This window comes from Daktulosphaira vitifoliae, unplaced genomic scaffold (assembly GCF_025091365.1).
Source record: "Daktulosphaira vitifoliae isolate Bord-2020 unplaced genomic scaffold, ASM2509136v1 Scaffold_1, whole genome shotgun sequence".
Classification (NCBI taxonomy): Eukaryota; Metazoa; Arthropoda; class Insecta; order Hemiptera; family Phylloxeridae; genus Daktulosphaira; species Daktulosphaira vitifoliae.
Window position 1 is genome coordinate 77522762 of NW_026099572.1, and position 23008 is coordinate 77545769.

The 23008-nt window shown below is 26.3% G+C and overlaps 2 protein-coding genes across 5 annotated transcripts in view; one reads left to right on the top strand and one right to left on the bottom strand.

Annotated features, from left to right (window-relative positions):
* Positions 1–23008, bottom strand: part of LOC126895917 (protein O-mannosyl-transferase TMTC2-like) — a 124537-nt gene that overhangs the window by 72605 nt on the left and 28924 nt on the right. The window contains exons 1-2 of one of the 2 annotated variants that reach the window (XM_050668245.1): positions 7792–7929; positions 6626–7325 (exon numbers count right to left, since the gene is read on the bottom strand). In XM_050668245.1, coding sequence (XP_050524202.1) covers positions 6626–7325; positions 7792–7820 — 729 coding nt within the window. In that variant the 5' untranslated portion in view covers positions 7821–7929. Of the gene's footprint in view, positions 1–6625; positions 7326–7791; positions 7930–23008 lie in introns of those variants that run through there. The other variant, XM_050668243.1, reaches the window with a different exon arrangement.
* On the top strand, positions 10629–13419 carry LOC126895921 (acyl-protein thioesterase 2-like). 3 transcript variants are annotated; one of them, XM_050668257.1, is made up of 6 exons: positions 10629–10782; positions 12032–12063; positions 12154–12219; positions 12432–12729; positions 12797–12961; positions 13066–13416. In XM_050668257.1, the coding sequence occupies exons 1-6, from the start codon at positions 10732–10734 to the stop codon at positions 13108–13110; spliced, it is 657 nt and encodes a 218-aa protein (XP_050524214.1). In that variant the 5' UTR covers positions 10629–10731; the 3' UTR covers positions 13111–13416. The 3 variants fall into 3 exon arrangements, with proteins under 3 accessions (XP_050524214.1, XP_050524213.1, XP_050524212.1); XM_050668256.1 differs by lacking the exon at positions 10629–10782 and adding an exon at positions 11597–11738 and having other exon boundaries at positions 12797–12965; positions 13066–13419; XM_050668255.1 differs by lacking the exon at positions 10629–10782 and adding an exon at positions 11612–11738 and having other exon boundaries at positions 13066–13417.

Sequence of the window (23008 nt, forward strand, 5' to 3'; positions counted from 1 at the left end):
ACAAATATTATTTATATTAAAGTCAATACCATTTTAAAAAATTAGTTTACAATTTAAAAGTTAATTTTCTCCTTTATTAAAAACGCTTAAATCTAGTTAAATGTTTTCAATTAATTGAATAACTTAATTATTATTTAAATTGTTTAGAATTAATAGAATATAAACGTATATTTTTAGCTATAAGTATCATTTAATTAAAAATTCTATTAATATTATTTTTTTATTTTACTTTAATAATAGTAACTGTAAATACATTTAATAATTTATTAAAATGTTCTCAAGTTCAAACAATAGTAGTTGACACAAAAATTAATAAAAAATTAAAAAAAAAAAAAATACACATAGTAAGCAAGCAGCTAACATTTATTTTTGTTTATATCCGAATTGTTTGATCTTTTTTTACAGTTTTCAGACCATATTGGAAGATAAACATAAGAAAACAACAACATTAAAATAAAATAAACGGTCGATTTTTCTCGGTCGTTTGTTTACTTGGTAGGCGGACAACTGGGATAGGTATACACGAGTGTCGGCCAAATACTTGAATAAATCTTCAACGCGAGGAATAAAAAGAGAATGCAATTCCGCATATTGTTTTTTCTTGTATTCTATTTCATGTATCCATAACCTAAAAGAAAAAAACACAAAATCCACGGGCACCCAGTTAATACCATTGGTCTTTGTACAAGTGTTAGACGGAAATTACAATCGTACATCATCCCCTCGTCTCGCATCGCGACTTTATTTCACCCCCGTCCGGCAACTTAATATCAGCTCATTTGAGTGCATTACTCTCTTTCACGGCCATTGAAACTCTTTAATTTAGGATACTGTTTGAACTATGAACGCCAAGCAAAGAAGATGGATCTACGACCGACATCGGATAATGTTTACCGCCTGACCTATGCGCGCTCTACCGAAAATGGGTCTATTTTTTTCTATTAATCACATTTATTTTTACTCGACATAATGAACGATTTTTATAAGCTATTTAAAGCACCATTTCTACTGCTAAACTATTAACTATTGTTTATTACGTAAATTATTTACAATTATGATATTAAACCACCATAAAAAACAACTTCAAAAAAGTTTCACATAACATTTTAAATCGGTCAAAAGTTGAATCTAAGAATTAGCCCATTCCATGTGAACCTTTTTTTCTTTCGAATCCTTAATAATACAGTTAACTAAATAATGAGTTTTAATTTAATTAATATAAGGAGCAAGAAAAAATGTTATTATCCTAAAAATTATAGAAAATTACATTTATAAATTTAGTCACTTTACCGAAAAACTTGTTTTATTCTAAACTTAAAAAGGGGAAAAAGTTAGCTCTGATTAAAATCGTATACAATAAAACACGTCATCATTGGCTAGTGCAAATTTTTAAGTTACACCTGACACTTTTTTTTTATGTACATATAAATATCAGAACAAAGCTTTGAAGTAGATTTTACATAATGTAGTTATTGGCGCAGTCTAAGTAAAATATATTCAAAACGGAATAACATTAGTACATCAATGTCTTTAAATATGAATCCGTACTTAATATTTGACTTTGCCTCCTTTGACGTTTATGTTACTGAGTAACCGACACTGTGAACATCAAACAAAGTAAATGGGAAAAGATAAACGACTTGGAGGTAAACCGGTAGCTATAATTCTGTGTTAAACGTTCATATAGCTTGTGGCGATGTCGGCAAACGAAGTATGCTGATTAACGAACAAGGATAATATTGTAAAATAACTATTCAAACTCAATGGACTATCAAACTTTACTTGTGTAGAAAATATTCAAAGTTAAAAAGGTCTACAGACTTGTACAAAAAGTTCCAATTTATTTTTATCATAAAACAAATACATTTTCGGTAAAGAAAACAAAAAGTTAAAGAGATTGGCAAAAGTAAATTTATTTTTGAGAGCTAAAACAGTTTTATATTATATTGAGACTGAATTTTTTACTGATTAGGTTTTCGTTTTTTAAAAATGTTTATCATGAATAAACGCATAAAGAACACTTGATTGTGTTTAATTTCATTAATAAATGATTGAAACGTTTTTAAAATTAAATTCATAAAAAAATGAATTTGAAGTTAGAGATTGTAAAATGTAATTTTTATTGAATTCGCATTATTACTGATATAGTCATACATTTGTTTAGAATTTAAACAATGTGTTATTAAAAAAAAAACACGCTTACTCTCGTAGTATTGTTTTTTGTAATAACTTAATAATAATATTGTTATATTGTTTGAAAAAATACTATATTACAATATATCATAATAAAATCGTTGAATTCGTATTTAAGTAATTTTCTTCTTTAAATATCTATTCTTTAAATACATGTTCTAATATTTGTTTAAAATTCTTTTAACATTCACAATGAGAACAACGAACTAAATGGATTGTAAATTTCAAGAAAAACATGTCAACAAAGCAATAAAAGCTTCTTTTGAATTCTTATGTAAACAACAATTTGCTCTAAAGAAACCCGTAATTATAAAAGTTTATGAAAAATATATAAATCATCCGACAACAGGTATACTATAATGTATTAAAATTCCGAAATTTAGTGAACATAATGAAAACACGAACAGTAAACACATCATTTATTCATGCTCGTCTTAGTATTCCATTAGGGTCAATATTATCCCCTCGAGAAATGGATCACCAAATGTCTTGAACTTTTTATTTTATTTAAATTTTATCCGTTCATTTTTTAATGTCATGCAAATTCGGTTAATACTCTTCGTAAGCCGAGGCGTTAGATGAGCGCGTGTTAATAAAAGATAAAAGGGTCAACTTAGTATTTGGGTACAGATTCACCGGTCGCATATTATAAGGACCGGTGTCCTCCTAAGCATTATGCAAAAACATCCCGACGCCTACATATTAATGATAATAAAACTTTTGCCTGTTGATAACGATAATAACGTCCATAAATATTCAGATCTGCAAAGGATGGCTATAGCTACAATTTACTCTTCTCTATTAGACTCTGTTTATCCACCAACATAATTTTAATAATTTCATTCGGCCAGTCTCTTTACAAAAACTTATAAAAATGTTTGATAGAATATGTAGTAAGTAATCTAAAACATTGTCGTTTTATCACGATTGAAATATTCAACCTATCAATGGGCGCTTAGAAAGAATGCCTCAATTTTTTTATAGCACAGATTCAATAAAAAAAATATGTTCGGTGTATAGAAATAGCCAACCAATTTATTACTAGTGATACTTTATAATAAATTTCATGTCATACTTAGTTTGTTATAAATTTCTGGATACCCTATTGGGTTAGTATATATTCTAATCAGCATCTCAAGACAAACAAGCATAAAGTGTTGGTATATAATGTGACCCTTTACTAAATCAAATGATAAATAATAATTATTGTTAACCAGCATATCGTAATCATTTATCAGCCGTAAACTATATCTATAAATTAAATACTCTGACGCCAAGGTTCAGTCTGTATAAACGTTTATATGATATTAGATACCTAATATTATTGTAGTTGCTGCTAGATATTATTATCAACTATACTTTACGTGTCTCGAGGTATCTCACATTAATACAAGCTATTCAAATTACAAGCGAGCTTGAAATTACATAGTAACACATTTACAAGTATCGATTGATCTAAAAACATCTAGTCGGCAATAAAACAAGTACAGTAATTGAACTTTTATTAATATAATCACCGAGCTTTTCAGTTTTCGTAAACACGTTGATATTAAATTTTTTTATTTTATTCGAAATCATTTTAATGAACGTAACTTAGTGCACGTTATTTTATAGTATGCCTATAGTCGATGTTCAAATAAATAAGCATCCCGCCGGAATTCTAAAAACGATTGACATTTTGACGTCTGCTGCAATTATACGAGTAAAAAGCAATGCCAGAATTAATTTATCTCTCTTTCGTTTGCCGAGTTTTATAAGATTGGTCGATTTTTAGCGGAGTAAAATTGACTCGACTTAAAACGAGGTCCTACCGTTTTATATATTTCGACCCTTATGATTCAATTAATTTCTCGTATCTGCAGAGAGCAAGACGGGCCTTCGCATCAAATTCATTGTGTTCAGTCGACTTTCATTATTATACAATAACATAAACAGATCTCTGAAATGTTGTTTTACCATAAATCAATTTCAGCAATCATAGCAGTATACGTGTGCATTACTAATATTTCTCAGACTTTAACACTTTAAACTCATTGTGTTTTTAATATAATTTATGCACAACAACAATTAGTTTTAAAAATTATCAGTATAATTTTTAGAGATTTTAATACTTTTAAGAGAAACTCTTTAATTTCAAAACAAATAATTTACTGTATAAGATGGCAAGATCTAATTGACAAACTCTGATAACTTTTGATCCAATAATTATTTCTATGTAATTTTTTTAAACAATTTTCACATTTATAGATTAAGTTAAAAGCATATTTAACAAAAATAACAAAAAAAATTGTTTTTTTTTTTTTATATTTAAATAGCAGTTTATCAGAGCTTTTTTTACACAACAAGTTGATGAGTCGATAACATATTTAAGACAAATAATTATTGAGTTATAAGCATTTTTATACATTGACTGGGTTTGATTCGCGGGTGGGTATAGGTCATACCGGTGTATATTTATAACGCATACTCCACCTACACTACATACCCACTCTATGTATCAAAATGCCTGTAACTCTATAATTATTCGTCTTAAAATTGTTTTCTAACTATTAATTATTTTTCCAAGGAAATTGTTGTAAACTAGCTATATATATAAAAAAAAAATTAGTTATTAAAAAAAAAAAATAATAATATGATTTTAACGTAGTTTAAATCTAATATATTATTATTTAAAAAATGAAATGTTAATTAAATCATAACTTATAGGACTTGTAAGTTATACATAAGTAAGCATATGTTCCACTGTGTATAGTAAAAAATGTTAATTCATTTATTTGAAACATTAATAGGAATATGGGATTATACAAAGAAAAGCATTTTTTAAAAAGCAAATGTCCAAACTATTTTGCCCCCTTGGATTAAATAAACAAGTAACGAGAAAACGGCTAAAAAAAGAAAAGCTTTACTTTATTGTTATTATTTTGCTGTCGAAAAAACAAAAACATTACGATTTCTGACCCAATAATATCTCGTTTAACTGCCAATAAAATCATTTGCCAATCTAACATTACTTTTTATCTATTGACATTCAAAATTTCACCTGTGGGCTTTGACATTGAATAATAATAATAATAAAACGTAGGTAATAATAAAAAAATGCACAGAAAAATATTTTGGCTTTTTTAACCACTAACTATAACCTATATACTTAAACGCACAAAAGAAACACAATAAAATATTCCTATGTTCCCTAGTGTGCCATAAATTGACACTTTTGAAGACTGTTATTCCTGTGCACTATACACAACGACTTATCTTATCATTTATAGTGTCATATTTGTGTCACTAGATTCACACTAGTGAGTCAAACATACTGAAAATTGTAGTTATAACATGTTACATTTAACGATAGTAATTTATTCCTCCCTTCTAGTGAAATAATCCAACCATTTCAAAAATTCTGACTTTTGAAGTAGAGTATTTTCATAAATTTATTAAAAATTTTCTTGAAATTTTACATTTATGAATAATTTTTGATTGGGATCATTAAATCTATAATGTAGTTATCAATGCTTTTTTTATTGATTGAAAAAAAAATTCTTATACTTTACTTTGAAGAGATTAATTTATAACTTTTTTTTTTTATCGTAACTAACAAAAATATATGTAAATATACACAATTATTTCAGAATTAATATTTATTTTTTTAATTAAAAAAAGTAATGAATAGACTAATTATATTTTTAATGCAAAGAATACCGATATGAATTTATTTGCATAAAATACACTCTAAATCTAAAGGCTCAAAGAAAAATGTAATGTTTTTTTTTAATTGACTTATATAAAAAAAATATAGCTCGGTAAGACATAACATTTATAAAGTAGAAAAAACTCATGGGTCTAAAAGTTTAAAAAAGTTCCGTATCAAGTACTTGAGTTTTCTCTTTGGGAAAATCAGTTTGCTTAAGCAATTTCAATTTTCTATTGAAAAACCTTTCTGTTGTAACTTTTTCAATTTCAAACTAAACCATTTGACCCTTAAAACTCTCGACCACCTTCGTTCTCCAATCCTTATCTATCATCATAACCCACATACGGTTCAGTTCCTGTTGATTAGCTATACAATTTAATGTTGTTCATCATGCACAATATAAGCCCATTTTTACAATATTGCATCTTAATTCCTCACCTAATTATAGGAAACTATCTTTTAAAAAGAAAAATTCAACCAATTAAATATTTTTAAGTTTCAGTGGAATCTCACTTTCCATTTATTCATCATTTTTGATGATTTCCTAATTAGTAAATAAAAAATTTGGAGTACTTTAAAAACCTTTTTAAAGGAACTATTTGAAAATACGTATTTAACAACCCATCATAGGTCACTTTTAGGTTACAAAATAGCATATTCTTATTGAACTTAAACAATAATTTTATTTTTTTAGATAAACAGATTAAGTTTATCTATTTATAAAGTAAAATTAAATCTCACCTTATTAGAGGTTTTATAAGCGTAAAGCAGGTCGTAAGCTGCACATACAGCCAGCACAGTTAGTCCAGTTTCTTTGGCCAGCATCGAAGATGCTGCCATTAATATTGTGGCTATCAAGCAAGCCCATTCTCGAACTGCACAACACTCAGTGACAGCTCCCGGTAGTCCATCCAGATCGCTTGAACAGGTACCTAGTCCCAAGGCAGCAAAAACAGTGCCAACAGCCGATCTGAGTCTATATGTTTTACGATGACATCCGGCACCGCAGCATACTTGTCGACGGTCATGTGTTCGATCACGGTGTCGAACGTGTGCTATATAGCATAGGAACGAGATCAGATAAAAAAGGGATGCCAGCAAATCGGCTCTGCCTACTATGCCTGCAATCGCTTCGACATGTACAGGGTGCACAGCAAACAAAGCTGCAGCTGCTGAAGAACCCCATCGTCCGGGCAGCAGTGTCCGATATAATAAATGTACTAGGTACGTAATTACGCAGTGAAGTAATAAGTTGGCTACATGGTAACCTTTAGGGTCTAAGCCTCCAGCCCAATAGTTTAACCGAAATGAAGCTACACATAAAGGCCGATAAGAACCATGAGAGTTTGTGGAACCTATAGGAGTACCCCAAAAATCGTTTGTCCAAATCTCAGTCAATGGAGTTCCTCTTGTCACATCTGGATTGTTAATAATAGCACGGCTGAAACATAAAATTTAAATAATAAATATAAACTAAAAATGTTTAATTAACAGTTAAATTATTTACATTAAGGTTTTTTAACTATCAGCTATTTAAATTGACCTGACATCATTAATAGATGAATATGAGAGAATCGATTTAGATATTTTAAGAGGGAAATAGGATATTGAAAAACCAAAAATGTAATGAATTGAGATTAAAAAATAAATTTTGAGTGACAGGTGTAGAAAAGGATGTGTAGACCGAGTTTTATTCAAGATAATAAATAAGATCCTAAATATTTGGTAGAAAGGCAAAAGAAAAGAATAATAACAATTTAATGTGTTAATTTTGATTTCCAAGTATTATTTTAAATGGTAAATATTTTTAACATTTTGGAGTTTTGAGTTTTTAAGTAGTAGTGAAATATTTAATAAAAACCAACAGTTTTACTATGACGAAAAAAACCTATCCAATTCTTACTGACCCAGTAGTTTGCACAAAAATAACTTTCATACTAAGGCAAATTGTGTTTTATTAAATATTATAATTAGTTGAAAAATTCTCAGATAATATAAAGTTGAAGAAAAACATATAATATCGACTACTCGTTCACAACTAAAAATAAATTGATAGCAATATTTGCATTATACTTGCATCGAAATAATATATATATTTGTTTTTTTAAACATAAATGCTAGCCACTAAGTTCATTTATTTTTATATGACCTTTACTTTGACTTTTTAAGTAATCTAAATAAATATAATGTAAATGTAAATAATTAATTACTCTATTATCTTACAAGCCTACTCTTTCATTCTTGCTGGTTATAATTTTATTAAATTACATTATTACTAGTATCAATTTAATTACATTTAATTTATCAATTAAGTTTTCTTATAATTACAATATTTTAACTTTTTAATCATCTTTTTATGTAAGGAAATTATTCAGCAATAAATATTATTTTAAAATTTATTTTAATTAAATCAATATTAATTTGTCTTACAAAAGCTATTCTGTAACTTATTTTAACATACATTTATAGAAGAGTATTTTTAGTTAACGAAAACTAAATGTATAAACTAATAAAAACGTGTTAAATTTAAATGGTGTATATCGGAACAACTGTGCATTTTATATTAATAAGGGGACAGTCTAGTCTAAAAGCTTGATATTTTAGTTGAGTAACAAAACTTATGAAAAAATGTCAAGACCAAACCCTTTATACAAACTTTCTCCAGTAATATTATTGCATAATTAATCTTTTTCAAAGTATCCTGAATTTTCCGTTTCCAAAATGAACTATGGAAACATTTTACTGACATTATCATAATTACTGTTTTCTCGGTAGATACTGACAATGACAATAAAATTAAAGATTTCAAGCTTAACACCTTTTAACTCGAAATAAATTCTAAACGAATTAATCTAAATATTTTATTGAATACTAAAAAAAGACTTTTAGCTTCGCAACGAAGCTGAGAAGTTAAAATATTGATTTTACCATGAAGTGCTTATTTTTATGTTTGTCCATGAAAATTTTCAGCTCTCACTAAACTGATTTTAATCATAAATGCGAAAAAGAATCTAATTACAATTTAGTTGAACAAATTATCACCAAACAAAATCTCTCAATTTTAGAAATTAAAAAAAAACTGAACATTTCAATATCATAAGAAATTGCATTTTTTTCTGCATTTAAAAACTGCTATAACTTTTTTTTAATAAAATATAAATACATATATAATAGTGAAATGTTCATGAATAATGGATAATGATATTTTTTTGGTATGCTTTTTGTGAAAATTCATTGAAAAACTTAAGGAAAAATAGGGTTTAAAACTAACTTCCCATGTATGTAAAAAAAAATTTTTTCAACTCTATTTTTGAAAAGACTCCAACAATGTATTTTTTTACTATACAATTTTAAAATTATAGAATTATAAGTTATTGGGAAATTTAAGATCTGATCATTTTTTATTATAATTATTATGTAAATCATTGTCAAATATCATCTATACATCATTTATGTCCCCACTATGCTGGATTTTTTATACACTAAATAACTATTAGCTCAACAAAAATAATTATATATGTTATGCTTTAATGTTTTTTTGTTATTTAGTTTTTCTTATGTCAGTTGATTTTTTTTTTTAATTAATAATTGTTTGTTAAGATAAAAAAACAATTTTCGATTAAAAAATATTTACGTGTAGAAGTAATGTTTTTCTTATAAATTAAACAACCAAAAATATGCTATAAGAAGTACAAACAAACTTCTATAAAATTGTTCTTTGGAGTATAATTGAAACGTTAAAGTTGCATAAAAATACTGAATAAGGGTTTCAATAGGATTTCAATTTGATTTTGTGCATAGAAATTGAAGAATCTCAATGAAAAATATATATATAACCTAACTTAAAGCAGTTATTACCACCATAATAAACAATTTTCATTGGTACGATTTAGATACCGTTCAGAATATTCAACTTCAGTTTTATCTAGCTAATGGAACTGAAATATTATTTTAAGTAACAGTTGTATAAAGAAAACGGTCTCTGAACTTTTCCTCGGTTTCTAAGAAACTTTTCGTTCAACGAATAAGTCTTGGACTGAAAAACATTGGCAGTGATCCCATTCACACGGGTCAAATCAACTTTATACTTTTCCAGCGGTCACGCTTTTCACAACAAATTCATTCGTTGTTATACTCACGAGTGAAGTCTTTTGTAGTTAGTTTTAATACACAAGTCTCCTTATACTTTACAGGGATCAGCTGAAAGAAGGTTTGCATAAGTAAGATGAATGTACCACTGTTTTGTAAGTACAAATAACGTACATAACGAACCAAATCAATAATGACAGTATTTTTTATACTTGGTTAATGATTCTTTATACGTTTTTGTTTATCCGCTAATGCTTCTTTTGAACAGATAAATGGATAATTCAGTCAACTAATAGAAATTCCCTTATTTTACTAATATTGGTCAAATAAAAATAAAGTTATAATTTGATTAATTTTTTTTTTTTGTGGAAGTTAATAATAAATTTTCACAAGCTTTATCATTTGATTTAAATTAAACTAATTTATACTCAAAATAATGTATGAATTTATTTTAAATAATTCTACAGTGAAGAAAAACTTGTTAGTATAAGAACAAATAAATTATAATATAATACAATATTATTTCATTATTTTCATTATAAAACAAAAGTAAATAAATAAGTGGAATGCAGAGAACTATCTCATCGGTCGTACAATTATATCTAAGGTCAAATTAATAAGTCAATTATTTTAAATAAAACTGTAGATCGTTGTGTTTATTTTGAAACATTGTTGTATACTCTTTGAAGTGATATGTTCAATTACATTCAGAATTTAAATTTTAAAATATTTAATTAATTATTTTTCAATTAATAACTATGGCTTATGACTATATTACTGTACAACCATCAGCTAAACATTCAGCCACAGTAAGTAATGATACCTGTTTATGAATTAAATATTAAGATCTAATGATATAGATCAATATATCGTCGATCTATATCATAATATAAGATACTATATTCTGTAATTAACAATTCTTAAAACTTGTTTAACTATTTTAAATACTAGCTCTAATATTTAAAATATAAATAGAATATGGCCAATTATTATTTTTATCAAGAAGACTGTATGATAGGATTTTAAAATTTAAAATAACTGAAATTTTAAAATTTACATTGATTTTATGGGAAATTTTTACAAAATTTTAATTTATTATGAAAAGGATTTTTTAAAACAAGCTTTCTAACAACCCAGCTGTAATGGTTATTACGAACACTAGGAAATTTATGAATTTTTTATGTTATTTTAAACACACCATCAGCCAATACAAATATTTATTAATTGACATATAAGCTTAGTAATTTTTTATTATTAAAATTAAAACTTTGGAGCTGTAAGGGGCATTTATTCTTTTTTGAAACGAATTTTGTCATTCCTATGAAAAAGTTCCATAAACTTGGGATCCTTCAAAGTGACTCAAACAAAATTTATAAATGCATATAATTCCTAGCCTTAGTTATTACTTATATACAATTTTTTTTCTAATTAAATTTTTGAATTAAATATCTCTTAAGTAGTATGCTATCAAGAAATTCACCTATTGAATTATTTTTTAGTATACCAATTAATATTATTACAAAATGTATGATTATATACCAACGTTTAATTTTTGTGTTGCTTAAAATTTTATGGAAACCAAATTAGTTTTTTATTGAGTTTAATTATGAAGGGTTGATAACTAGATTATCACTTCATGAGTTGCAGAAATTTGAATACTATGACTAGGATTGTGTCTCAAGTGATATTTTTTAGTACACATGAAGTCAAATCCAACAGCGCCAATTACCCTCTGTGGCTCTCCCAATGTCAATACAGACATCAAGTATTGCAATTAAATTAAATATACAATCAAAGAAGTATAAATGACTCATGTTTATAATTTTATCAGTAAAATAAAATAATAGGAATAATTAAAGATAATTTTAACAGATAATCTAATATTTTCCATTGATAAATGTTGCTTTAACTTTTTAATTAATTTGTAATATTTGAATTATGTAATGCACCAATGACTAATAATAAATTACTCACTTTTATTTTAATAAACAATTGACTGAATAATATAATGTTATTATTAATTTTCATCTGAATAATTTATTATTATTTTTCTTTTAGATTATCTTTTTCCACGGTCTTGGCGAATCTGGGTAATTAAAAATAATATTAATAATTACAATTTCGTTATTTGAATGATCTGTTATAATGTTACAAATAACTGCTTTGATTTTGTTTGGCAGCAATAATTGGTCAAATTTGTTTACGGAAATACGCAAGCCACATACAAAAATTATTTGCCCTTCAGCGTAAGTTCATTTTTTTACTAGTTGTCCGTTTTTATAAACAAAAAATCATATGATGATAGAACACAAAGTCAATCAATCAAAGAGACTGATATTTTTTATATTCTTATTACGAAATTTTTAATCTCTGTTTTACAAATTACTTTGATTTCAAATCAAGTTTATAATCTATTTTAATTAAAAAACAAAATTTTAACTGAAAGTATTTTCTTAAGGAGCAAAATACCATTGGACTTAAACAAAGGATATGCTATACCCGCGTGGTTTAACATTGCCTCATTAGACGAAAGTTCTATTGAAGATGAATCAGCTATTCTTCGAGCGGTAGACAAGGTCCATGATTTATTAGATGATGAACTATCTAAAACAAGAATTCCGTCGAAAAAAATTTTGATTGGAGGATTTTCACAGGGTGGAGCATTAGCTTTATATGCCGCACTGACTTATCATAAACCCTTGGCTGGAATCTTATTAATGTCTACTTGGATACCTCTACATCGAAGTTTCCCTGATGTATGTTTTATTTAATATAATCATTTAATTTTTTTTTCGCAATTTATATAATATTTTTAATACGCAGGCAGCAACAAATAACCAAAAAACACCAATCCTCCAATGCCACGGAACAGACGATCCAGTAATACCGTATAGATGGGGCCAAAAAACTTCCGTTATATTAAACGACTTTGTATCAAACATTGAATTTATCACATATGAAGGTTTGCAGCACCGCGTGAATAAACAAGTAGGTAAAAAATATTAAATATGATTTTTAAAATAAATGTTGGTCTAATAGCAGACAGAATTAATTTAGTAGTTTCAAAATACTCAATAAATTTATCGTTACAGGAATTGGAGGATATTAAAACATTTATTCATAAAGTTTTACCATAATGTGTTGGAGATCCTGCATTGTAATCATCATAGAAAGTGTTTTGAATTGACTCTTTAATTTCAAGAGTAATAGGTAATGTGTATCAATATAATTAAAAAAGAACAGATTTTAGAACTACATGTGCGAATTCACACTATAAAATAAAATACAATTCAATGAAAAACAATAAGAAATTGTTAAGAAAAAAAATATCTCAAGAATAATTAATCACTATGATTTTTTGTATTCAATATAGTCTAAATTTTCATATGGAAATTAATTCAAAAATCATTTGTTAATGTATCTCATACTGTAAATAAACTTTAGTTATATTATTTTTCTTATATTTTATATTAAATGTTTAAATAAAATACTTTATTTATTTAACTGAAATTTTTTGATTTCTGAATTTTTCTCAGAATATCATCTCATAAAAGTGAGGTGTAAATATTAAGCATAATAATGAACACTTTACTATTATAAATTTCTTTGTACTTGTGACAGCTTACGCAAAAATTGTTCAACTTATATGGCCACAATAAAAATGAAAGTACAATTGATTTCCAAAAAGTATTTTATCACTACATTTGAAGGAGTATATATAAAGTGATATCAATCTAATTAAAATATATATTTTAAAACTCGGATTAAAATTATATAGTATGAACAATTTAATGTAATAAATTTTATTTAATTATTGCTCATCAAATTTCTACATTAAAAATAAAAATACCATACTTATTATTACCATTTAATATAGTCACTTGGATGAACAAGGAACTTTCTACTTGTTCTATTGACGTTCAAAGTTCAATTAACCTTAGAATAATACAACGAAGGATATCAGCAAGTATAAATCGATTGTGTCTAGGCGGCTGGAAAATATCAAATTACCAACTACAGTACATGTATGTACAGCTAAGCTTATAAGGCCGCTTCTGAATATTTCCAATTAAAATTTTCCTGGTAACATTTGCGATATAATTTGATGTGGTGTAGTATTCGTATCGTATTACTTTAACAACTATTAAATTGCTTATACACATCATGTTACAAGAATGCTCGTCTCTTTCAAAAGTAAAACATTTAATTCAATTGAGAAAAGTAAAATATAAATTATTGTTGAATAATGTTATAAAGCCGTATAATATATACAGCAATACACTTAAAAGATTTTCGTATAATTTTTAATCCCTTGGTCGTATTTGATACAGATTAAACCAAAATTCAATTAATATTTTCGCAAGTTCACTATGGTAATGCTTACATTTTAATTTACGCTGACTAAACAATTATGAAACATATCAAATAATATAAATTGTGTTCTAAAAATATAGTTAGATAAGGAGTCAAACAATATGAGTGATAGTAAATTACCAATTAAAATTATAAATATTAATAATTTGTTATTCATAGAAGCATGTGTTATAAAATTGTATTTTATCATGTTCCATATTGCATAATAAAGTAGGTCGATATTTTTTTACGGACTGTTACAAATTTTTATAGCTAAGTAAAAATTTCAGTATGTCCATTCAAATTATTTTTACTTAATTATTAGAAATAGAAAATTGTCTATATCATCATAAGAGACCCAGTAATTAAAAGCTTCTAAACGCTAAAAATTTATAATATTACGATTAGACAATTTACAGTTCATTGACATTTAGGTTAATTAGCATATACTTTTTAACTCATATAAATGAAGTTCAATTTTATATACTATAAATTAATAAAGACAAAGAATGAATTCTAACCACTCTTACCTAGATTTCTGCATGTTTTAAAGTTAAAAACATGGGATATGAATAATTATTTTCCAGATTGAATTGAGTTTTTTTAAATTGTGTTACTCTTTTTAGTAGTAACCTCTATATGTCAAAAAATTGTGAACTGTAACAATAAAATATTGCCGAATATCAGTGGCGGTTTTCTTTACTCATCACTTCATTTTAGAGATAAATATTGCTGTAGGAAGGAGTGATGATCCCTGTACCCCTCTTGGTTACGTTTCTACTGAATGGATATATGACACTCCCCTCAGGACGAATCTGTTTTTTCAAACTATCATATTAACCATGGTCAAATTTTAAAAATTATTAACATTTTTCAATAAACACAGCTTAAATTCAATTAAAATTAATTTAAATACATAGTTTAATTTGAATAGTCTTAAAAAAAAAAGAAAAATAACACTTTTTAATACCATTGGAAAGTGTTCTTTTATTAAGAAATTAATGCAAAATATTTATAAAGGCTATTACTTCTTTGTATATCAATTACCGTAATAAATTCAATTTGTGTGTTTTTTTTTTTGTTTCGACAACAAAAAAGAGTAGCTATTAAACTGAAAAGTTAAAAGGCTTGAATTCATGAACTTTGAACTAACGAAGCGAAATGTCCCAACAAAAATAACTTTGGTGTTTTATTGTTTATCTTATTTTTTATAACAATGTTTGCCCTGATTAAAGCAAGTAGAGTTCATTCAAACAAAATTAAGCCGTTAATTGCTGTGTTTTTTCTTAGAGTTTTTGAAGAAATTTTACTTTTGTTCAATAACAGTTTAGGTTAATAAAGGATTCAACAACCCGAAATTTCATGATAAATAAATATCATAATAAACGAATAAATTAAACACTTAAGTGTGTTTAGCAACAAATTGTAATTAATTTAACCTAATGTTTATTGTAGCTGTTTTCGTTGAATTAGACAAACAGCTGACGGTTCACACGCGATTTTATCATAACATCCTTGAAATATATATTATTTCTTCGAGCTGTTTGGATAGCTGGATTGCAACTTTAACGACTTTATTATTAAACCCCACTATCAGTATAACGCACACGTGCTACGGAGCTTTCCGTTCTCACAATGCAGCACATGATAAGGTACAACGTAGTACTGCAACCTAACCATTGTATTCCTATTTTTCCGTGCAAATACATTAGATAGCCTCAAATTTGATTATTTCCCACAACATTAATCCATAGCGCTGTTATCGACATTATCATCTAATATGATTAACCGTCATAGTTTACATTTAATAATCAGTAGCGAAACGAGATAATATTTTATAGACAAAAATATTTTTATGTGATAAACTAATTTTCATTTTAAGTAAAACATGCATTATTTAACAATAAGTATAATTTGTTTGAAACACAAAGTGTAAATTTTAAAACCCTCTCTAGCCCACCTTTTCCGCTAATACTTATATCCAATCATTATTAGTATGTATAAGATCGAAAAAACTAATGAGATGAAATAATTATGTTAGAATCATAACATACATGGTATAAATATGCCATGTAATTTCGAAAATACTTTTGTTGAACAGATTAAACAACTTCGTTTATCTTTTTGTAGATAAATATTTTTCATAACGATGTAAAATTATTGCTATTACATATAAAATTATTCGTCATGTTGACGTCATTACTGCATACAGCATTGGTGTATAGTTTCAGTCGCAATTTTATTGACACTAAAATCATTTGGAATGTCGTATAACATTTTATTAGTTTTCCCTTTGCCATCTCTGTATTTTTTGTCAAACTAAATAATAATGACATGTACTAATATGACACACACACATACACAAACAGTATAGTTTGTCATTTTATTATTTGCCTGCGTTTTGTATACTCGTTCAGAGAAGACGAAGGGTTAAAAACCAAGTATTTTGATAAATATGTATACATATCCTTGTGTGTAAGTGTACTCAAAATAAGGAAATAATCATAAAACGTGCTTTCCCTTGGGCTGATGACGTCTTGAAAAATCCTTTGTCGTACCCCTCAAAATACCCAAAAAGTTTTTCTCTTGTTACCAGACGCTTCTTCTGGGTTAGTAACTTTGAATAGAATATTTTATCATCTTCTATATCATATTTATATGCACATTAAAAAAAAACTACTTGCTACCCAGATGATCTACGTCAGTCTTTTAAATGTTACACATATGTACAATACACTTATATTTAATCTAACTTTGGTTCTCTAATTTAGTTTTCAAATTAATTTGACAAATATTTTCACAGAAATATTCCTGGAATCAGGTTTTTGATAACCATTTGAAATTTAATTAACAAAAATAATTAATTATCGATCTAATCGAAGAGGAAGTATAATAAAACTTATTTTTGGAAGAAATGTTTCAAAATATGTATAAATCAACAATAGGAAAATAAATAATTTATAACTTCCAATTGGTTTCACCGCAATAATAATATTTACAAAAATAATCATGAGTTTCGATGTTGTATTAAATGAATTCCTTTATTAATTTTTGCCATAAATTTTTTTATACTTTAGTTTTTTATAATAGTTTATTTTTTATGTTTATTACATAACTGTTTTAGTCAGAAAAAATAATCGATTCAGACTCAGACAAATCGAAATTAGAATTGATTGTACAACTAATTTTGTTCTTGATAAATGAACTAAATATTTGTTCATAGATACACGATTTTGTAAAGCATAAAAAAGGAATAATAATAAAATAAAATATATGTAAAAACAAGTAAGTAATAAAAACAGTTAAATCGGAGACAGACGCTGTTTCAAACAAGTCAATCAGTTTCATACAACCGTCACATTTTTCCAAGTAACATCTGTTCTTAAATTGTATTTCCGTATTCATTGCTCATGCTTTTAGATTACTATTATAGATATAAAAACTGTACCATGGGAAAAATTACTTTCTGCTATTATTTGTTTCTATGCTAACATTTATTGGTTTCCTCGATAATTTAGCCGAGCGAAAGCTGACATCATTGATTCTGGAAGAATTATTGCGAAAAAGTTTAGTTATTACAAAGAAATAATTTATGAAAAAATAATTATTTTCTCCGTGAATACGGTAAAATAAAACGAGTACAAAATTCAATAAAAATCATATTAAACACAAGTAAGTCTGAATGCACAGTAAATATACAAAATGTTAATGTATGCAAAATAAGAAAAGTATTTTACTTCTTCATTATTACTAGAGTGAGTTTATAGAAATTAAAAATGCCTCAATTTATGTGTAGTATAAAATGTTGGCTTGGTATGAACCCTCTATTAAACATTTCATAGATAAGAAAGCGATGGACCTACATTAATTAAGAACACCACTAGCGTTAGTGATGTTACTGTTAATTATTTTTTACCCAGTTGGCAAGCAAAAAAACATTGAAACCACCTTTTTTCCGTAGCTTAACCTTTAGAACATAAAAATAACACGAAAGCCACAGCCGGAAACGGTGCTGTAATGAAATAATAAATTTTTCCTCGCCCAAATGCTTAACCAACGGTATACAAATAGCTTCTTCTCTAGTGGATATACTACTTTATCGTTTTATAAACCGAGTTGAAGTTAATGACTCTATGATAAATTATTTAAAATTAATTTATCTGCTAAATTCAGTGTTATAAATTTAAATTAAATGTGCAATGAAGAAAAGAGATACCTCGTAAAAATGTGCTATAATAACTGAACATTACGCGAATATCAATGATTCTTATACAAATAATTAGACTGTAAATTCATTTTTTTATTATTATTATTTTATAGAAAATGATTAAGAGAAATAAAATTTTATTGTATTTATATTTTATGCGTTATTTATTTGTTAACTCCAAAAATATCTAATATTATTCAAGTAGTGTTTTTAAATTCACAAAGAAAAATTAAAACTTTATCACCAATTCAAATGAACTCTGGTTTAAAATTTTTAACACCATGATATAAACACTTTCTATGCATTTAAATTTATTGAATAATAACAACCTTAATATCATCAAGATCAATCATTTTGGTATATTATTTTATTTTACTTAAATAATGTAAAATTTGCATGTATTCATTTCATTTAGGTATAATAAAAACAATTTTTTTTTTAAATAAAGTATAATTAAAATAATGTCTTCTTATTAATAATTTAATTTATAAAAAAAATAATTAAATATTTTTAATAGTTTTTTAGTGTTTCATTTCAAATTAATAATATAAAACATTTAATTTACTGTAAAAGTTTTATTTTCTATGAATTATTAAATTTAACCGGACAATGTGTAGTGAATCTATTAGCATTTTTGATTGAATAAATGAGTACAGCTGTGACGCAAAACAGATGCGGAGAAAGTATAAAAAATAACTATACAAAAAGTATACTTTTTTATAACGATGATATTATCTATAAAATACTATAAATAGTTACAACAATAAGTACTATATTTTTTTCGTTAGGATAAGAAATGTTGACATTTCTTTGAACATTAACAATTTGAATCCAAATCAAATGAATGTATGTTTTTTTTGTTATGTGTTTTTACCGAAGAATAATATAGAAACAAGTTAAAAAAATCTTTTCGAATTATTCTATAAAAAGGCTTAAACTTTTTATAAACGTGTGGTTTATTAGAACAAAAGCAATGGTTCGACAGGAAATTATTCAGCCCTTCTAGTTCACCGCTTCATATGTTTTTTAATGGTTTTTATTTATCGGATAGGAATGGGATTAAAGTCCATCGCTTGTAAGGGACTTTTATAATGTGATATTTTTTTTCTTTTAAAGTTTTTTTTTCGTTTTCATTTTTTTCTTAAATCAATCGTTATAAGTAAAATGTAACGAGACAGTAAAAATCCTTAGTTAATATTTAGGATAAATAATTTCTCCCAATTTTTATTTTATCGATCGCATTTTGTATATTTATTTAAGTGTTATTGATATAAATAATTTAGATTTTTTTTTAATCTTACCATAAAAAATAAAAGAGAAACATTAATTTTAAATATGATATTATTTAAATTTATTTAATATTTAACAGGATTTTCTCGTGGACTGGTGAAAATAAATATGTTGTATCCTCATAACAATAATAATGGAATTTAACTTTTTATATTTAACTTATGCAGTATGATTCCATCATTCACGTTAAGTTATTATTTTCACCGCTATTTAGATTTAGATATTTAGTACAAAAAAGTTTGGATAATAAATATTTTTATTGAGAAAATGAAATTAAAAATAAACCAGCTCGTTCAGTAAAATAAATAATACGAAATTATATTCATTATAATAGTATTATACGAATTTGGCAAAAGCTTTATTTAAATTTATTATAATTAGCATTTGGAAAGTCATTGAAAAATCCTAGAGGGCTTTGTTATACATGATCTCTTTTCTCCCCTTATTGTGCATTTCTATACTGTACGCGTTATGATAATAAGCTCGATTTAACATTTCCACGTCCTTTTCTTCCTACTCCTCAAACGAGTAGAAAATAAACACAAATGATAGCTTTAGTTTTATGTTTAAAAAAAAAGGGTCGCTGCAAATTAACCCATAAGCTCTTATCTTATGGTACAACAAAAATCTTCTCTACCTTTTGTAAACGAGGATCGGTTCAAAAACAATGACCATTTAAGGTTTTAAGTGAAAAAATCGTGTTATTTACCAATGATATTTTTATACTTACTATGTATATAATTAACAAAGACTAATTAAACTGTCATTAAAATAATTATGATGAGTTAAGTATTTAAAAACTCATATTTAAATATTTAATCATTTGTATAGATAAAATTCATAAGATATTTAACTATACATTTTAATGTAGTTTCCTGGTTAAAAATATTGTGTTTACTAAAAAAATAAGATGATATCGAAGAGAGTTCCAGTTTATAATTTCGGATTCCTTTAAACATTAAAGTAAGTTTCAACTCTCGATTCCTGGATGGTTTTGAATTTTAATTAACCAAGTGTACAACAATTAGGTTACTATAAAATATGCATTATTCGTTTATTTAAATGACTCGCAGTTATTGTCGACAAATACGTATACTGCTAACTTAAAGAATTATGAAAAATTTGATAATTAATTGTACAAAGAATTATATTTTTAATTATATTATATACAATTTGTTACAGTTTACTATTATTTTAGCATAATTATATTACCATAATTAAAACTTTTCTCATTAAACTCACGGTTCCTTGTCGCTTGTTTTACTTTCACACTGATTCAAAGAGCAACACCACACCTATTGTATCCATTTTAAAATACACAGAACTTTAAAGGGCGGCAGAATAATCTAACAAACCACATTTTGCCGATATGGTCTCATCTATCGGATAATTTTACGCGTTCACTGTTGCTTTCTATGACAAATGCCCTGTGACTGCATTTATTTCTTATTACTTAAAAAAATAATCTTATTATTGTTTCAACACAATAGCTGGTACTTATTATAACATCATAAACATTTAAAAAAAAATCATTTTCGAAAGTATGGTGGCATATAATATTACATAAATTAATTATTAGCTTAAAATCAATAATTAAATTATTTGGAAAATTAGAAAAAATTTACTCAACGAAATACCAGTATTTGGCTCTAATTTCAACAAACAATTGGTCACAATATGACAATTGTCCTTTACTTTTATTAGATAAACTAGATTCAAAGAGACAAAATTTAATTTAAACGTTAACTGTAAAACTTAATTGTAATTATGAATTAAATAAAACCACTTAACAAATTAATCGTAATATTTAATTTATTTAGAGCAATGTCTCGAATTTTTTTATTTTTAATTCCTGGAACACTAAACACTTCACCTAAAATACAATTCAGTTCATCATTTAAAAGCTTTTATGGGCCTTAACAGTACAAATATTATTTTTACTTATACATATGATGAAATGCTTTATTCACTGCAGTGTAATACTAGTTAATAATACTACAACGTTTATAATTTAAAAACCTATTAGATATCGTCGTAACTCTTTTCTTTTAGCTTTTACTCAAATTTGTATAACGATCGCCCGTATATTTGTGTGCGTAAGACAAATCTTAGTGAAACGAAAATTAATAATGAACTAAAATTGTATGCGCATATTTCTCATAAAATATCTTTTCTTTTATAGAATTTTCTTAAGTTTTAGGAATATTAAAAAAAAATTAAACACGAATATATGTTAATGTTATCAAATGCATGTTTCATTATATCCACGTGAAACTTTCTGGGTATCGTTATCGCATCGTTATTTACACTGTACGCCTTTTGAATTCGATGTAACACGGTTATTAAATTCAAACAGCAGTCTAAACTTTTCGCTTAAGTTTTTTCTTGTGTGCCCTACAGCACCAGTATTATTGTACACTACTGTAGCTGTGCAGAAGTGCAGTCGTACCTTACTGATTATCGGTTTAACGGCTCGACGAATTTGAAATCGATCGCTGAACGACTGAAAGAGCCATCGAGGTTCAAAGTTTAGTTTTTTTTTTTTTTTTTTGTAATAGGGTTAAAAAAAATATCGTTTACTGCTGTAGGTTATACATAATCGAATATAAATAAAGGTGAAATGGTCCCAAAAAATAATAATATCAAATAGCCTACATAATTATATGATTTATCATGCACTGAAATTTGTTATTCTTGTATCAATAAGCTTAAATATTTCATAAAAAAAGGATAACAGTCGATCACAATTCATTGTAAATATTCACCCACCGGGTCACGATAAAACAGAATAATAACTTACAAAAAAACGAGAAATATAATTTTCAAGAAATCGTTGTGCTAAGAATTATTTATTACGTGGCTTAAATTTCAGGAGCTCTAGTTTCTTTTGAAATGCGATAAAAAAAGCAGAAGCAGAGTGTCGTAAATAAGAAAAGGCAACAAAGTAATGTGCTAAACAATAATAAAACGTCTCTGTAATTGCTATGATCAACTTATCACCTTCCAAACATTTTTAATTCGAGAAGCGTTATGCCACGACGTGACTTGCCGTCGTTAATGAAAGTAGTCTGACTTAAAAGATAAATGTTACTGTTATTATTCAAAACTACAAACTTAAATTGTCGCTTTTCGAACGCATCGCATACTAGCTAAATCGTTTTGTAAATTTCAGCAATCTTAAATTT